This window comes from Argopecten irradians, chromosome 11, assembly GCF_041381155.1.
Source record: "Argopecten irradians isolate NY chromosome 11, Ai_NY, whole genome shotgun sequence".
Classification (NCBI taxonomy): Eukaryota; Metazoa; Mollusca; class Bivalvia; order Pectinida; family Pectinidae; genus Argopecten; species Argopecten irradians.
This window is the reverse complement of record NC_091144.1, coordinates 42,672,548-42,691,248: the sequence shown is the minus strand read 5'-3', so window position 1 is coordinate 42,691,248 and position 18,701 is coordinate 42,672,548. Positions and strand designations below refer to the sequence as shown.

At 36.8% G+C, this 18,701-nt stretch overlaps 1 protein-coding gene across 2 annotated transcripts in view; it reads left to right on the top strand.

The window, feature by feature from the left end:
* The window catches only part of LOC138335610 (fibroblast growth factor receptor-like 1), a 153,008-nt gene that overhangs the window by 54,537 nt on the left and 79,770 nt on the right, over positions 1-18,701 (top strand). For both annotated transcript variants that reach the window (XM_069284782.1, XM_069284781.1), the window contains exon 2: positions 3,609-3,683. In XM_069284782.1, coding sequence (XP_069140883.1) covers positions 3,620-3,683 — 64 coding nt within the window. In that variant the 5' untranslated portion in view covers positions 3,609-3,619. The remainder of the gene's footprint in view (positions 1-3,608; positions 3,684-18,701) is intronic.

The following is an 18,701-nucleotide window of genomic DNA, read 5'->3' as shown; positions in this document are numbered from 1 at the left end:
ACGGGATCTAGAGATAATAACTCGGAGCAATCAATCAAATTAAAATGTAAATGGGCCAACTCGATTCGTCTTATCATCAAAACATTGCTTGGCACACAGCTGTTTCCGGTTAAGACATTAAAATTAGTCGAATTGTCTAACAAAATAGGATATAGCGGCGATGGGTTGTTTTTTCCATTGAAATTAAATCAAAATGGATAATAAGTAGATTAATTTTGAGATACAGTTATGATGAATAAGTTGTAGTAATTCGGTGTAATGTGCCGCTCGAACTATCATTTGTTCAAGCAATAGTTAGCAAGATGGCTTCCAGGATACCGCTTTCTGAAAATAGTGATTTATAATTAGTGATCGTCTGCTCAGGTCACGTACACGGAATAGCGATATTCGTAGCCACTAACTCACAGACTAACAAGAGTCATTTTCAGAGATAAATATTATTCATTTCATAGTAAGTGGTACAACGTTTGAACTTTTGACAGAATTCCAAATTATTTTGTTAGAGAGAAATATATACATGATGACCGTATGTATATAGTCTCTCTTTGTGACAGGTCGCTGAGACGGGACTATCAGGGAAGACATTTCACTATAGAAAATAATTATTTGATACAATCAGTTAATCTGCCACCCTTTATCTATCCGTGTCCAACTTAATAGATTTTGATTACACAGACGACAAGATTTTCACCCAAGGGGCAAGTGTTTGATATAGACAGCGGTCTCAATAGTAATAATTGGACGGAAATAGTAGATGAAAAACTTTGGCCCGAGGCAGACCTGTCCACCAATGTATTGTATATTGGTGACAGAAATGCTGGGAGGAAAACAAAATTATTCTTTTATAAACAAGTCTTGACCATATCTGGTTTATAAACAAGTCTTGACCATATAAAGGTTTATGAACAAGTCTTGACCATATCTGGTTTATAAACAAGTCTTGATCATATATTGTTTATAAACAAGTCTTGATCATATCTGGTTTATAAACAAGTCTTGACCATATCTGGTTTATAAACAAGTCTTGATCATATCTGGTTTATAAACAAGTCTTGATCATATCTGGTTTATAAACAAGTCTTGATCATATCTGGTTTATAAACAAGTCTTGATCATATCTGGTTTATAAACAAGTCTTGACCATATCTGGTTTATAAACAAGTCTTGATCATATCTGGTTTATAAACAAGTCTTGATCATATCTGGTTTATAAACAAGTCTTGATCATATCTGGTTTATAAACAAGTCTTGATCATATCTGGTTTAAAAAGTTTTGCAAGTGGGTGTTGAGTTAAAAAACCCTCAAATTCTTGATGAAATACAGTTGATTGCTAAGAAATTTAGAAGCCAAAAATAGGTTATGTTTCGGTTACAAGATTTCTTTTAAATGGTATAGATTTGTCTATGATTTGAATAAGACGTTCGTTCTAATAGAATTATACAATTAAAATTAATGAAAATTTACTGTAAGCTCTGTATAACCACTGTATGTTTGATGAAGTCCCCAATCCATAGTGTACAGTGTATATATATATCCGTTTTTTTAAAATAAATTATTCGACAGTCTTTTCAAATTATTGATATATTTAACTAGTGCACTGGCATAAAAGTTTTATAATGATTTATATAAATATTGGGGAGATTTATACATACCCAACCTATCGAGAAAAAGCAATCGTCACTGAAAACAGACTGTACTCAGTGGCCTTAACATCCAATCGGGTTTTACGCTTAGGTTTTTGATTCGCCATTGACGGTTTTCAATGACCCAACCACACAAAATAGCAGAACTTCCTGAGCCGCAATCCCGAAATTCAATAAGGTGTCCCTGTGGCTTACAATGATGTTCGTATAAATATTCATGTAGATTGCAAGTTCATTAAATTCATGCATCAGAAAATGATACAGTGGTATACAGTGTTAAAATCATTCCGTATTTTACATTGACCGGCCTCTGTAAGCTTTGCACGCTTCGAAGACGAAATCGAATCCAATCTAATGATTTTTCTTGTTAGGACGATCGATTCTTTACCATTTGGCATTCGATCTGTCATGGCGACTTATTATATAAAATCTTCCCACGTTTGTGAGATGTATATATCCACATGGTCCATATAAAACATCACTTTTCTCTTAAATCCATCCAGAGGTCATGTTGTTGTAAGTACATGTTGTAAGTGCTGTACATGTTTTAAGTTCAAGCAAAAATGTGTTTTTAATATACACAATTTTTTAAGTTGTAGATTATCCATGTTTTATAAAAAACGTTTATCCTAGAAAAGGTAAATAATATCCTCGGCAGTTTTAATCCCTAATCCCAAATGACTGAATAGAGAATTAGCTAGTGTTGACATTTGAATAGAGAATTGGCTAGTCTTGACAAAGACGTGATGGTGTGAAGACAATCACACGTGCTGCCTGTAACTTACGTTAAAATCTTAACTTAACTTTCCTTCAAATCTTGACTAAAATATAATATTTTATAGCCATGATGAAGAATATCTAGAAAATAATTACACAGGCCCGTGTCAGCCAAAAAGCAGCGGGGATCTCTTAGCGGGGGAGGGTGGAGCGGAGTTTTAGTGGCTAGCAGTAATGGTTAATGGTGGTCTTGCTATTAGTAGGGACGGGAAATTCATTACGTTCGCTCGGCGGAATACCACTTCTCCGTGCGTTCACTTGATAAGTATAAGAAATAGGTATGCTGCACACATATCAAAACGATTCAGAAAATGACGGTGAAAATGTTGACAAAGATTGCTGTAATTTTGAAATAATCAGCCCGACACTAAACGCCAGTTCCCGGGGCGAAATAGGAAACGCCATAGGCATTGGCGCACTGAACGGCACCACAGGTTTCAATGAAGACGGTGGAGAAAGTATATGCAGTCCAAATCTGTTTCTATATATATTGGATTTTAACAAGCTGTAAAAAGTGTAGTTTAGATATTGGACGTTGGAATATACCGAGAATGGTCACTTCGTAGTTAAACAGTTGGATGAACTACAGAAATTATCTAGTAACTTGAAGATTGGCATGATCTACATGTACCTAACAGAATTGTAGTCTCGGGACCGACTGGTAATGGTACATTCATACGAGCGTTGATTGACAACTCCCGAAACACACCACCGGAAACATACAGACAGGTCTTCGACATTGCTAACAAGTTTCCGTGTTGTCAATTTCACAACGTATACCATGTACATTTCACATTCTTTCATTTTTTTCTTTCACAAGTTTGTTGTGGTGCACGTGTGCTGTTTCAATCTCCTGAAATTTTGACGTTATCAAAAACATCTGAACTTGACACCACTTCTGTAGGTCTGGGTAGCAGAGCTTTTGTGTTTTCCGCGTAAAACCCAATTTGTCATGGAAATAGATTACGGAAGTCGAGATTCGGGACGATTTCAGCATGTGTTTGGTTTTATAAATGTTAACCTATGATAGTTTAAACATACCATCTTGCTGTGAAAACTTTATTTCAACTCTAAGAGAAGAGGTCAGTCGAATTCACGAACAGTACCAAATGTTGTAAGGATTTGATCAACTGGACTTGTTATAGATAGAACGGACACTAAAATTCATGTTTGCCGATTGTTCACAGGTGCATACACTATGGTAAGAATGGACAGAGTTGGGGTTCTGGTGCTTCTCACATTGGGATTTGTAACAGCTACTGGTAAGTAAAACTTTTATTTAATTAATCATTTTACATTGATATGTTGGAGATCAGTATACTTTAGTTGTCAAACATTGACCATCTGATCATCAAAACCACACAAAAGGCACAACATTTATCCACTATATATAGAGTGAATTTTTACTGGATTGAATTTGAATTCCCCAAGCTCACCCAAGTTGCTAACTAGTAAATAAATGTCTGAAATTGACTGGAGAAGACACAATTTTCTGTCTTCTATCGCTTCAAACTATCTGGAGAGTATAAAGCCCTTTGAGACTGATAGCTATAGGTATCGGATTCACAGATAGATGGGCAGTGTTTGTGGATTTATATCATTAAGACTGTTCAACAGTCAAACTTCAAACAAAACAGAGATTTACTGCTACAAATAAACACATTTTAAAACGTTTTTCTTTCCCAAAGGCTCACTATTGTAAAGTGCTGATATATTACAAGTAATTATTGCCTTCAAATCTGTGAAGTAATCTTTAGTGGATTATTGTAATATGAAAAAATTGTCATAGAGAGAAAAATCAAAGAAAAATGGAAATTTGTTTATTATAAATTAAAAGAAATTGAAGAAAGAATGAATTTGGTTTTCTTTATGAAATAAATATCAAGTATCCAAATCTCAGTTAAAAAATCAATCTTGTATATCTAGTAGTGTAAACATTGTGGTGATAACTTGGAGGAGCTAGTGGTCAGAATTGACCACTGGTCACTGCTGGTCAAACATACCTAATTGAATACCACTGACTGATCTGCATACTGATGTGGTAAATTCATATGATAATTTAGCCAGGTGCTTTTGTTTATACTAGCAATTACTGGCCCAATTGACACAGCAACCAAATAATAGCCTAAGATCTTGGATAGTGGTCATTATATAGGTCAAAGGTCAACCTACTGGAGTATTTCAGCCTCAGTACCAGATTCATTAGTAGCAATGTTTGATGCAGCTTTGTTGAGATTAGCACTAATTATTGGGTCAACCAGATATTCAAGTCAAAGGAAAATCTCATGAATAATTGATGGAGGAATTCAAGCTTGCCAGAGAAATTACTTATGTAAATTATAAACTTTACAAGAGAATATGCTATTGGCAATGGGACTGAAACGTGACTTGGCCGGAGTAAACACACAAGTGCTAATCTTCCTTAGAAATGTTCTGCTTGACATACAGATGTAAAGCATGTCATGGTGTTCACAGACATCATTACTTCTAAATTTTAAATTAAATTGTAAAATTTTGTGTGATTATGTGTGTCGAGTACTTTCCCATTTCCTGTCGTAGAAGATTGGACATGAACACATTCTGTGTTCTTATCCCTATTTATGAATACGTTTCTCATGAAAATTAATACAACTTAAAATGGCTGTTAAAATTAAAACAGAACTCCTTATGTATGGTGCGTACATGTACTGTACAGGGAATTAGGGCCTGGATGTTCTCAGTAGACTGTCTGACGATATATTAACATTCAAACAGCATGATCATACATTTGCATGAAGGAAAAATAGAATTTAATTTGTGTGACCAAAACCCCTTTTAGGGTGTGGCCTTCAATTAAAAAACATGTAAAGTTGAGTTCTACCAATAGTAAAAGATGGGATTCTGTTCTGAGAGATGCTGAACACATACTTAGATTAACACCAGCTGGAGTTATCTTTATAATAATTGATGAAATAAAAATGTGGGAGGTGGCATGTATTTTGAATTATAAACAAAAGAATTGAAGCATTCCCATTATGATTGTTATTATAAAAAGAAAGTGAAAGAAACTTTCATTCAATATCTGCGCTGTCTAATGGAGGCAGTATCCAATGTACATCCTAAATGTGTTTGTGGGAAGGGAGGCACGCACTAATTGGAAAATGGGCCCCAGCTCAGATAGTTAGACATAGGTACATATTATTTTATCTCTTTATTATCTGTATTATAGCATGACACATGGCCATAGTGACCTTATAATTAAAACAGATTTTGTCATATGATTAAGTTTTCTACTGCTATTCACTGGATGTTTATTTCAGTGAATGAAATATATATTAAAAAAATGATATACAGTTCATCCTGTAATTATTCTTACCATTTCACCAATAAGAAATCTGTGTAATTTAACTCACCAATCAGAAATCTGTGTATTTTAACCATTTCACCAATCAGAAATCTGTGTATTTTAACCATTTCACCAGTCAGAAATCTGTGTATTTTAACCATTTCACCAATCAGAAATCTGTGTATTTTAATCATTTCACCAGTCAGAAATCTGTGTATTTTAACCATTTCACCATTCAGAAATCTGTGTATATTAATCATTTCACCAGTCAGAAATCTGTGTATTTTAACCATTTCACCATTCAGAAATCTGTGTATTTTAATCATTTCACCAGTCAGAAATCTGTGTATTTTAACCATTTCACCAGTCAGAAATCTGTGTATTTTAATCATTTCACCAGTCAGAAATCTGTGTATTTTAACCATTTCACCAGTCAGAAATCTGTGTATTTTAACCATTTCACCAGTCAGAAATCTGTGTATTTTAATCATTTCACCAGTCAGAAATCTGTGTATTTTAATCATTTCACCAGTCAGAAATCTGTGTATTTTAACCATTTCACCATTCAGAAATCTGTGTATTTTAACCATTTCACCATTCAGAAATCTGTGTATTTTAATCATTTCACCAGTCAGAAATCTGTGTATTTTAACCATTTCACCATTCAGAAATCTGTGTATTTTAATCATTTCACCAGTCAGAAATCTGTGTATTTTAACCATTTCACCAATCAGAAATCTGTGTATTTTAACCATTTCACCATTCAGAAATCTGTGTATTTTAATCATTTCACCAATCAGAAATCTGTGTATTTTAATCATTTCACCAGTCAGAAATCTGTGTATTTTAATCATTTCACCATCAGAAATCTGTGTATTTTAATCATTTCACCAGTCAGAAATCTGTGTATTTTAATCATTTCACCAGTCAGAAATCTGTGTATTTTAACCATTTCACCATCAGAAATCTGTGTATTTTAACCATTTCACCAATCAGAAATCTGTGTATTTTAATCATTTCACCAATCAGAAATCTGTGTATTTTAACCATTTCACCAGTCAGAAATCTGTGTATTTTAACCATTTCACCAGTCAGAAATCTGTGTATTTTAACCATTTCACCAGTCAGAAATCTGTGTATTTTAATCATTTCACCAGTCAGAAATCTGTGTATTTTAATCATTTTACCAGTCAGAAATCTGTGTATTTTAACCATTTCACCAATCAGAAATCTGTGTATTTTAATCATTTCACCAGTCAGAAATCTGTGTATTTTAACCATTTCACCAGTCAGAAATCTGTGTATTTTAACCATTTCACCAATCAGAAATCTGTGTATTTTAACCATTTCACCAATCAGAAATCTGTGTATTTTAATCATTTCACCAGTCAGAAATCTGTGTATTTTAACCATTTCACCAGTCAGAAATCTGTGTATTTTAACCATTTCACCAGTCAGAAATCTGTGTATTTTAACCATTTCACCACTCAGAAATCTGTGTATTTTAACCATTTCACCAATCAGAAATCTGTGTATTTTAATCATTTTACCAGTCAGAAATCTGTGTATTTTAATCATTTCACCAGTCAGAAACCTGATTTTGGACTGTATATTTCATAGAAATGATTTTTGATTTTACTTTGAAATTTATTTTGGCCTTTATTTCCGATTATTAATATACTAGCTTTATACCGTTTTTATCTCATTAAGAAACCTGTATATTCTTACCTACATGTATAATCCTGAGGCCTGAATAACTTATCAAACACTATTTTATATTTTATTGTTCAAGTCTCAACATTCAGGCAGTTTTGTTTTCAAAACTCAACTATTCTCTGTTTAGAAATAGATTCAATTTTCTGTGAAAATTACTTTCTAAATAGAGTGTTTGTGAGCCAGTTGATTAAACCCTGGCCTGTTTTTCACCCCATTATTACCCCCCCCCCCCCCCCACCCCCCACCCCCCTTAAACCCCCCACCCCCCTCTGGGGAGCCGAGATAAGACCAGAGGGAAGCTGTGGTAGGAATTGTAGCGTTTTATAGAGAGTGGCAGAAAACATGACTTTTTCTGGGTTTAATGAAACATTCTGATGTGTGATATTCACGGATAGATGAGATAAAATATGGCGGAAAATTATGATAGCGTTAATGTATTAAGTGATGGCTACAGTTAACACATGCTAACTTGTGATATCACAGGTTGAAAAATGTGTCTGAAAATACCTGCAGGGGATCTTGTTTTTAGGATAAACCCAATCATGTTGCGGACATTATTCACTTAATTTTCAATATTTCCATAATATTCATTTCTGAATGATGCTGTTTTAGACCAGCCCATCAATAAAAAATGTGAAAGAGAATTTATAAGCGTTTGGAATAGCTTTATGTACCAATAGTATGCCAAGGTGTTATGTAGTTAAGGTTTCTTAATTATTAAAAAGAAAAAATAATGATATATTTGATTTTTTTTTTAAAGGAAAATAATGTATTATACCAGTGAAACTTGAAATCTGTGAAGACATTGTGTGTTTATTTTAAAAAGATATAAATCACAGACAGGAAAAAATACAGAAGCAATGAGGGTGACTTTAAGAGAAAATCAATAAGGCAGACACATTCATTAACGACAGAGAACCAGCTTCCCCTTCTAACCCAACATTTAAAGGTGACGACCTTCATTTTCTACAAAGGTCACACTTTCCCACATTTCCTTTTCAACAGTAATTCGTAATCAGTAAATTACAGTTGACAAGGACTTATGCTCAACCCTCAGCCATTTTGCGTTTTCCGGGGAAACCCCTAGAAATTATCCTGTAATTGGTTTTATGCTGTTGAAATTGGGTTAAAAATAAGGGGATGTTTAAAACATGAAGATACTGGGTGGGAGCGTAGAACTGAAGTATTGGCGGCGACACAGCGACTCTCCTTGACTGGGAAGGTGAAGAATGTGGCACTTTCCCCAGAGCAGAGCATCAAAATTGTTAAAAATGTGGCACCATGGGGAATGATTTTAATACTGACCAGACTCGAGGATTTCTGCAAAATTCATAATCTTGATTTAAGGGGAAAAATAATTGGATATGATATGTAGTTATTGGCTATATTCTCCCACTACAAACATTACTGGATTTGATATGTAGTTACTGGCTATTATTTCCCACTACAAACATTACTGGATATGATATGTAGTTATTGGCTATATTCTCCCACTACAAACATTACTGGATATGATGTGTAGTTACTGGCTATATTCTCCCACTACAAACATTACTGGATATGATGTGTAGTTATTGGCTATATTCTCCCACTACAAACATTACTGGATATGATGTGTAGTTATTGGCTATATTCTCCCACTACAAACATTACTGGATATGATGTGTATTATGCTAATTCTCCATAATTGGCTATATTCTCCCACTACAAACATTACTGGATATGATATGTATTATTGGCTATATTTCCCACTACAAACATTACTGGATATGATATGTAGTTATTGGCTATATTCTCCCACTACAAACATTACTGGATATGATGTGTAGTTATTGGCTATATTCTCCCACTACAAACATTACTGGAATATGATATGTAGTTATGGCTATATTCTCCCACTACAAACATTACTGGATATGATATGTAGTTATGGCTATTTCTCCCACTACAAACATTACTGGATATGATATGTAGTTATTGGCTATATTCTCCCACTACAAACATTACTGGATATGATGTGTAGTTATTGGCTATATTCTCCCACTACAAACATTACTGGATATGATGTGTAGTTATTGGCTATATTCTCCCACTACAAACATTACTGGATATGATTGTAGTTATTGGCTATATTCTCCCACTACAAACATTACTGGATATGATATGTATTTATTGGCTATATTCTCCCACTACAAACATTACTGGATATGATATGTATTATGTGGCTATATTCTCCCAAAAACATTACTGATATTTCCAACAATTAGTATGTTGTAGTTACTGGCTATATTCTCCCACTACAAACATTACTGGATATGATATGTAGTTACTGGCTATATTCTCCCACTACAAACATTACTGGATATGATATGTAGTTATTGGCTATATTCTCCCACTACAAACATTACTGGATATGATATGTAGTTATTGGCTATATTCTCCCACTACAAACATTACTGGATATGATATGTAGTTATTGGCTATATTCTCCCACTACAAACATTACTGGATATGATGTGTAGTTACTGGCTATATTCTCCCACTACAAACATTACTGGATATGATATGTAGTTACTGGCTATATTCTCCCACTACAAACATTACTGGATATGATTGTAGTTATTGGCTATATTCTCCCACTACAAACATTACTGGATATGATATGTAGTTATGGCTATATTCTCCCACTACAAACATTACTGGATATGATATGTAGTTACTGGCTATATTCTCCCACTACAAACATTACTGGATATGATATGTAGTTATTGGCTATATTCTCCCACTACAAACATTACTGGATATGATATGTAGTTATTGGCTATATTCTCCCACTACAAAACATTACTGGATATGATATGTAGTTATTGGCTATATTCTCCCACTACAAACATTACTGGATATGATATGTAGTTATTGGCTATATTCTCCCACTACAAACATTACTGGATATGATGTGTAGTTACTGGCTATATTCTCCCACTACAAACATTACTGGATATGATATGTAGTTATTGGCTATATTCTCCCACTACAAACATTACTGGATATGATATGTAGTTATTGGCTATATTCTCCCACTACAAACATTACTGGATATGATATGTAGTTACTGGCTATATTCTCCCACTACAAACATTACTGGATATGATATGTAGTTATTGGCTATATTCTCCCACTACAAACATACTGGATATGATATGTAGTTATGGCTTATTCTCCCACTACAAACATTACTGGATATGATGTGTAGTTACTGGCTATATTCTCCCACTATATGCAAACATTACTGGATATGATATGTAGTTATTGGCTATATTCTCCCACTACAAACATTACTGGATATGATATGTAGTTACTGGCTATATTCTCCCACTACAAACATTACTGGATATGATATGTAGTTACTGGCTTATTCTCCCTACAAACATTACTGGATATGATGTGTAGTTACTGGCTATATTCTCCCACTACAAACATTACTGGATATGATATGTAGTTACTGGCTATATTCTCCCACTACAAACATTACTGGATATGATATGTAGTTATTGGCTATATTCTCCCACTACAAACATTACTGGATATGATATGTAGTTATTGGCTATATTCTCCCACTACAAACATTACTGGATATGATGTGTAGTTACTGGCTATATTCTCCCACTACAAACATTACTGGATATGATATATTAGTTATTGGCTATATTCTCCCACTACAAACATTACTGGATATGATATGTATTTATTGGCTATATTCTCCCACTACAAACATTACTGGATATGATATGTAGTTACTGGCTATATTCTCCCACTACAAACATTACTGGATATGATGTGTAGTTACTGGCTATATTCTCCCACTACAAACATTACTGGATATGATATGTAGTTACTGGCTATATTCTCCCACTACAAACATTACTGGATATGATTGTAGTTATGGCTATATTCTCCCACTACAAACATTACTGGATATGATGTAGTTATGGCTATATTCTCCCACTACAAACATTACTGGATATGATGTGTAGTTACTGGCTATATTCTCCCACTACAAACATTACTGGATATGATATGTAGTTATTGGCTATATTCTCCCACTACAAACATTACTGGATATGATATGTAGTTACTGGCTATATTCTCCCACTACAAACATTACTGGATATGATGTGTAGTTATTGGCTATATTCTCCCACTACAAACATTACTGGATATGATGTGTAGTTATTGGCTATATTCTCCCACTACAAACATTACTGGATATGATATGTAGTTATTGGCTATATTCTCCCACTACAAAACATTACTGGATATGATATGTATGTAGTTTACTTATGGCTATATTCTCCCACTACAAACATTACTGGATATGATATGTAGTTACTGGCTATATTCTCCCACTACAAACATTACTGGATATGATGTGTAGTTACTGGCTATATTCTCCCACTACAAACATTACTGGATATGATGTGTAGTTACTGGCTATATTCTCCCACTACAAACATTACTGGATATGATGTGTAGTTACTGGCTATATTCTCCCACTACAAACATTACTGGATATGATATGTAGTTATTGGCTATATTCTCCCACTACAAACATTACTGGATATGATATGTAGTTACTGGCTATATTCTCCCAGTACAAACATTACTGGATATGATGTGTAGTTACTGGCTATATTCTCCACTACAAACATTACTGGATATGATATGTAGTTATTGGCCATATTCTCCCACTACAAACATTACTGGATATGATATGTAGTTACTGGCTATATTCTCCCAGTACAAACATTACTGGATATGATTGGGTAGGTGGCTGTACAGAAGAGTGGTCCTATGATAGGGGAGGTGGCTGTACAGTAGAGTGGTCCAATGATTGGGGAGGTGGCTGTACAGTAGAGTGGTCCAATGATTGGGGAGGTGGTCGTACAGTAGAGTGATCCAATGATTGGGGAGGTGGTCGAACAGTAGAGTGATCGAATGATTGGGGAGGTAACTGTACAGTAGAGTGGTCCAATGATTGGGGAGGTGGCTGTACAGTAGAGTGGTCCAATGATTGGGGAGGTGGCTGTACAGTAGAGTGGTCCAATGATTGGGGAGGTGGCCGTACAGTAGAGTGGTCCAATGATTGGGGAGGTGGCTGTACAGTAGAGTGGACCAATGATTGGGGAGGTGGCTGTACAGTAGAGTGGTCCAATGATTGTTCAGGTGGCTGTACAGTAGAGTGGACCAATGATTGTTCAGGTGGCTGTACAGTAGAGTGGACCAATGATTGTTCAGGTGGCTGTACAGTAGAGTGGACCAATGATTGTTCAGGTGGCTGTACAGTAGAGTGGACCAATGATTGTTCAGGTGGCTGTACAGTAGAGTGGACCAATGATTGTTCAGGTGGCTGTACAGTAGAGTGGACCAATGATATGTTCAGGTGGCTGTACAGTAGAGTGGACCAATGATTGGGGAGGTGGCCGTACAGTAGAGTGGACCAATGATTGTTCAGGTGGCTGTACAGTAGAGTGGTCCAATGATTGGGGAGGTGGCTGTACAGTAGAGTGGACAAATGATTGGGGAGGTGGCTGTACAGTAGAGTGGACCAATGATTGTTCAGGTGGCTGTACAGTAGAGTGGACCAATGATTGGGGAGGTGGCTGTACAGTAGAGTGGACCAATGATTGGGGAGGTGGCCGTACAGTAGAGTGGACCAATGATTGTTCAGGTGGCTGTACAGTAGAGTGGACCAATGATTGGGGAGGTGGCTGTACAGTAGAGTGGACCAATGATTGTTCAGGTGGCTGTACAGTAGAGTGGACCAATGATTGTTCAGGTGGCTGTACAGTAGAGTGGACCAATGATTGTTCAGGTGGCTGTAAAGTAGAGTGGACCAATGATTGTTCAGGTGGCTGTACAGTAGAGTGGACCAATGATTGTTCAGGTGGCTGTACAGTAGAGTGGACCAATGATTGTTCAGGTGGCTGTACAGTAGAGTGGACCAATGATTGTTCAGGTGGCTGTACAGTAGAGTGGACCAATGATTGGGGAGGTGGCTGTACAGTAGAGTGGACCAATTATTGTTCAGGTGGCTGTACAGTAGAGTGGTCCAATGATTGGGGAGGTGGCTGTACAGTAGAGTGGACAAATGATTGGGGAGGTGGCTGTACAGTAGAGTGGACCAATGATTGTTCATGTGGCTGTACAGTAGAGTGGTCCTTTGATTTGGGAGGTGGCTGTACAGTAGAGTGGACCAATGATTGGGGAGGTGGCCGTACAGTAGAGTGGTCCAATGATTGGGGAGGTGGCTGTACAGTAGAGTGGTCCAATGATTGGGGAGGTGGCCGTACAGTAGAGTGGACAAATGATTGGGGAGGTGGCTGTACAGTAGAGTGGACCAATGACTGTTCAGGTGGCTGTACAGTAGAGTGGACCAATGATTGTTCAGGTGGCTGTACAGTAGAGTGGACCAATGATTGTTCAGGTGGCTGTAAAGTAGAGTGGACCAATGATTGTTTAGGTGGCTGTACAGTAGAGTGGACCAATGATTGTTCAGGTGGCCGTACAGTAGAGTGGACCAATTATTGTTCAGGTGGCTGTACAGTAGAGTGGTCCAATGATTGGGGAGGTGGCTGTACAGTAGAGTGGACAAATGATTGGGGAGGTGGCTGTACAGTAGAGTGGACCAATGATTGTTCAGGTGGCTGTACAGTAGAGTGGACCAATGATTGGGGAGGTGGCTGTACAGTAGAGTGGACCAATGATTGTTCAGGTAGCTGTACAGTAGAGTGGACCAATGATTGTTCAGGTGGCTGTACAGTAGAGTGAACCAATGATTGTTCAGGTGGCTGTAAAGTGGAGTGAACCAATGATTGTTCAGGTGGCTGTACAGTAGAGTGGACCAATGATTGTTCAGGTGGCTGTACAGTAGAGTGGACCAATGATTGGGGAGGTGGCTGTACAGTAGAGTGGACCAATTATTGTTCAGGTGGCTGTACAGTAGAGTGGTCCAATGATTGGGGAGGTGGCTGTACAGTAGAGTGGTACAATGATTGTTCAGGTGGCTGTACAGTAGAGTGGACCAATGATTGTTCAGTCAGGTGGCTGTACAGTAGAGTGGACCAATGATTGTTCAGGTGGCTGTACAGTAGAGTGGACCAATGATTGTTCAGGTGGCTGTACAGTAGAGTGGACCAATGACTGTTCAGGTGGCTGTACAGTAGAGTGGACCAATGATTGGGGAGGTGGCTGTACAGTAGAGTGGACCAATGATTGTTCAGGTGGCTGTAGAGTAGAGTGGACCAATAATTGTTCAGGTGGCTGTACAGTAGAGTGGACCAATGATTGGGGAGGTGGCTGTACAGTTGAGTGGACCAATGATTGGGGAGGTGGCTGTACAGTAGAGTGGACCAATGATTGTTCAGGTGGCTGTACAGTAGAGTGGACCAATGATTGTTCAGGTGGCTGTACAGTAGAGTGGACCAATGATTGTTCAGGTGGCTGTACAGTAGAGTGGACCAATGATTGGGGAGGTGGCTGTACAGTAGAGTGGATCAATTATTTTTCAGGTGGCTGTACAGTAGAGTGGTCCAATAATTGTTCAGGTGGCTGTACAGTAGAGTGGACCAATGATTGTTCAGGTGGCTGTACAGTAGAGTGGACCAATGATTGTTCAGGTGGCTGTACAGTAGAGTGGACCAATGATTGGGTGCTTGGTAGTCATCAAACTCAATCGGGTTAGTGTTCAAACCCCAATCCAAAAGAGTTTTTATCTCCTTTGTTTGAAGCCTTCGTTACCACTTATCAGAGAATTGTAAATTATTTATTACTGCAGATCCACAAAAGGTTACAAACGATGTCTGTTCCAAAGATCTGGCCACTGTCAGACTGCCACTATCAACCAAAATAATTACCAGCTTGCCTGATAACACCCCAAAATCCTTGAGAAAGTTTCAGATTTATCTTGCTGCTCAAGGGTTTATTTCTTGATGGAAATTGTCAAAGATGCAAAGTTTATCAGTAACTTATATGATAGTTGCAGATCTCTGCAGACGACTAAAGTGTGTTTTTCTGCAATTTGTGAAAGATTAGTAGCTACATTGTTCCCCAAGATATCACTGAAATCCGAAGTCACCTAAACATTTATCTGTGTGTTTCCATGGTTACAATAGTTTTTATGATTATCAGTCCTAAGGCTGTTTTTGTTGCCCTTGCAGATGTGAAAACATGCACCCCAAAACCTTTCCTTACATCCATATTTTTAAACTTTGCAGGTGTGCATCTTTGGTGTGATTTTTTAATGTTGTGATCTATGATTACACGAATATGTATGTCTGTCGGAACAAGTACAATATTTATCTATCAAATAAGATGTTATCCAGAATACCCATCTATCTTATAAACAAAGGCTATCACAGCATTGTTTGTGGTTCTAACGTGACTAAAAGACAAATTTAGTAGGTAACTTCTTGGTCGGTACCAAATTGCATACCCTACCGTGAAACTAAATAACATCATTTAGAATAACTGAGCGAAATTTGGAAAATTATGAAAATTAATTTTGAATCAGTGATAAGGAACAGTAGGGAAAATGTCTGAATATGTTGTTGATTCTCTGCAGTAAATATTCTTTTAAAATTCCTTTTGATAAAAGAACATTTTGAAATTGAAAAGATAAAGTTTTTATAACCAAAAAATTGAGTTATCGGAAACAATTCATGTTAAGAAATTAATTGTTCACATTTAAGATACACGATTACGATTTGTAATTGTTCACATTTAAGATACACGATTACGATTTGTAAATTTTTCTGCGTATATGTGATTATTCACCTCTGAAGTCTTTTGATAAAGTCTGGAATAGCTTGTTACCAATTTTCAGTGATGAATGAATTAATTTTATTTTGAAATTTTTATTTTTTTTTTTATAAAATAATTCATGAGTGTCAAGTTTTATAGGGACATGAACATAAAATAAGTTGTCCTGTATGCTTAAATATGGTTCTCAGATGTTTATTGAATATTTTAATACAATGATTGGTTATCTTAAACGACAGGAAAACGTGGGCAATACCTACCCCAAAAATGATAAAAATAGGCTGTCATATTCTATTTTTGGAACACAAAACGAAAGCTGGTCGAAAGCGAGGTTATAATGATCAGCAAACTTGCTGACACAACAAGGAATGTTAATTTTTCACATTTTAAGATGATTTTCTAATTTACGATCGTTGACACATGAAGTACACGTATACGCCATATTTGTTAATATTCGTTTTAAATAAAACAATTTGTATTTAGCGTACTTGAATGATAAGCCAAAAGTCAAATGAGACTTTGTTTTCAATCGACGGGGCATCACGAAGGGAGGTTCTTGACTTAATTACACATATGTACATCATGCAAGTATAAAGTGGGAAGTTGCTCCCATCTCTGTCATTTCAGCGATCCATTTATATAGTGTTGGGAATCGGTTGTAAAATGGTAATCGATCATCGGTTTAGGACAATTTACTAATTATCGATTTTATAATCGGATACTATTTATAGAAAGCTCTCCTATATTTATATATTTCACCTTTTAGTTTTTCTGCAGAATTTTAAAAAGATATCCACTGAACGAACAGTCATGAAGAAGTATTTTTTTAAATTCAAATTCTTGAGTATCTATGATGTTTAAAATATTTTGATGTGATTTTGCCCTGATATATATCATAATAAAGGTTCAGAACAGTATAAGATAAGCATGAGTTATCTCCCATTTTAATAATCGATTATTACCTTTCATAATCGATAGTCTTTGGAAAAATCATAATCGATCGACCATCGATTAAAATCGAGAATCGGTCCAACACTACATTTATATTTACCTACTTTTCCAATCACGCACATTATTGACTCTTGTAGTAATCTGTTTTCTATCAGAAATTGTTTGTGTTCGCTTCACCCACATTTTCGACCATTTTGTTTACATTTATTTAATTTGTGCAGTGCATTGTGGGAGGTCACTTAAGTTCAATACCACAATTTTCATCTCACTGCAGTCTGAAAAATTCGACCGGGCCAGTTCAAAATTCAGAAAGATGGAATTTCCATTATAATTATTTTATTTGACACATTTGCACAATAACTAATATATTAGTTAGTAAGGTATCTAACACATATTAAATATGTATTTTACCCAAATTTACATAGTTTATTTAGGTTCGTGTCCCTTTAAAATTGATGCCAGGTTTTGCCCTCGAGTTATATGACTCAGTGCATAAATTGCCTCTTATTCTCAGATGAGAAGTGCCATAGTAGGTAGTGAGTTAGGTACCATGGTTTCTGGTCTGCGTGAGTTAGATACCATGGTTTCTGGTCTCGTGAGTTAGGAACCATGGTTTCTGGTCTGCGTGAGTTAGGTACCATGGTTTCTGGTCTGCGTGAGTTTGGTACCATGGTTTCTGGTCTGCGTGAGTTAGGTACCATGGTTTCTGGTCTGCGTGAGTTAGGTACCATGGTTTCTGGTCTGCGTGAGTTAGGTACCATGATTCTGGTCTGAGTGAGTTAGGTACCATGGTTTCTGGTCTGCATGAGTTAGGTACCATGTTTTCTGGTCTGCGTGAGTTAGGTACCATGGTTTCTGGTAGGTACCATGGTGTCTGGTCTGTGTGAGTTAGGTACCATGGTGTCTGGTCTGTGTGAGTTAGGTACCATGGTTTCTGGTCTGCGTGAGTTAGGTACCATGGTTTCTGGTCTGCGTGAGTTAGGTACCATGGTTTCTGGTCTGCGTGAGTTAGGTACCATGGTTTCTGGTCTGCGTGAGTTAGGTACCATGGTTTCTGGTCTGCGTGAGTTAGGTACCATGGTTTCTGGTCTGCGTGAGTTAGGTACCATGGTTTCTGGTCTGCGTGAGTTAGGTACCATGGTTTCTGGTCTGCGTGAGTTAGGTACCATGGTGTCTGGTCTGCGTGAGTTAGGTACCATGGTTTCTGGTCTGCGTGAGTTAGGTACCATGGTTTCTGGTCTGCGTGAGTAAGGCACCATGGTTTCTGGTCTGCGTGAGTTAGGTACCATGGTGTCTGGTCTGTTTGAGTTAGGTACCATGGTTTCTGGTCTGCGTGAGTTAGGTACCATGGTTTCTGGTCTGCGTGAGTTAGGTACCATGGTTTCTGGTAGGTACCATGGTTTCTGGTCTGCGTGATTTAGGTACCATGGTGTCTGATCTGTGTGAGTTAGGTACCATGGTTTCTGGTAGG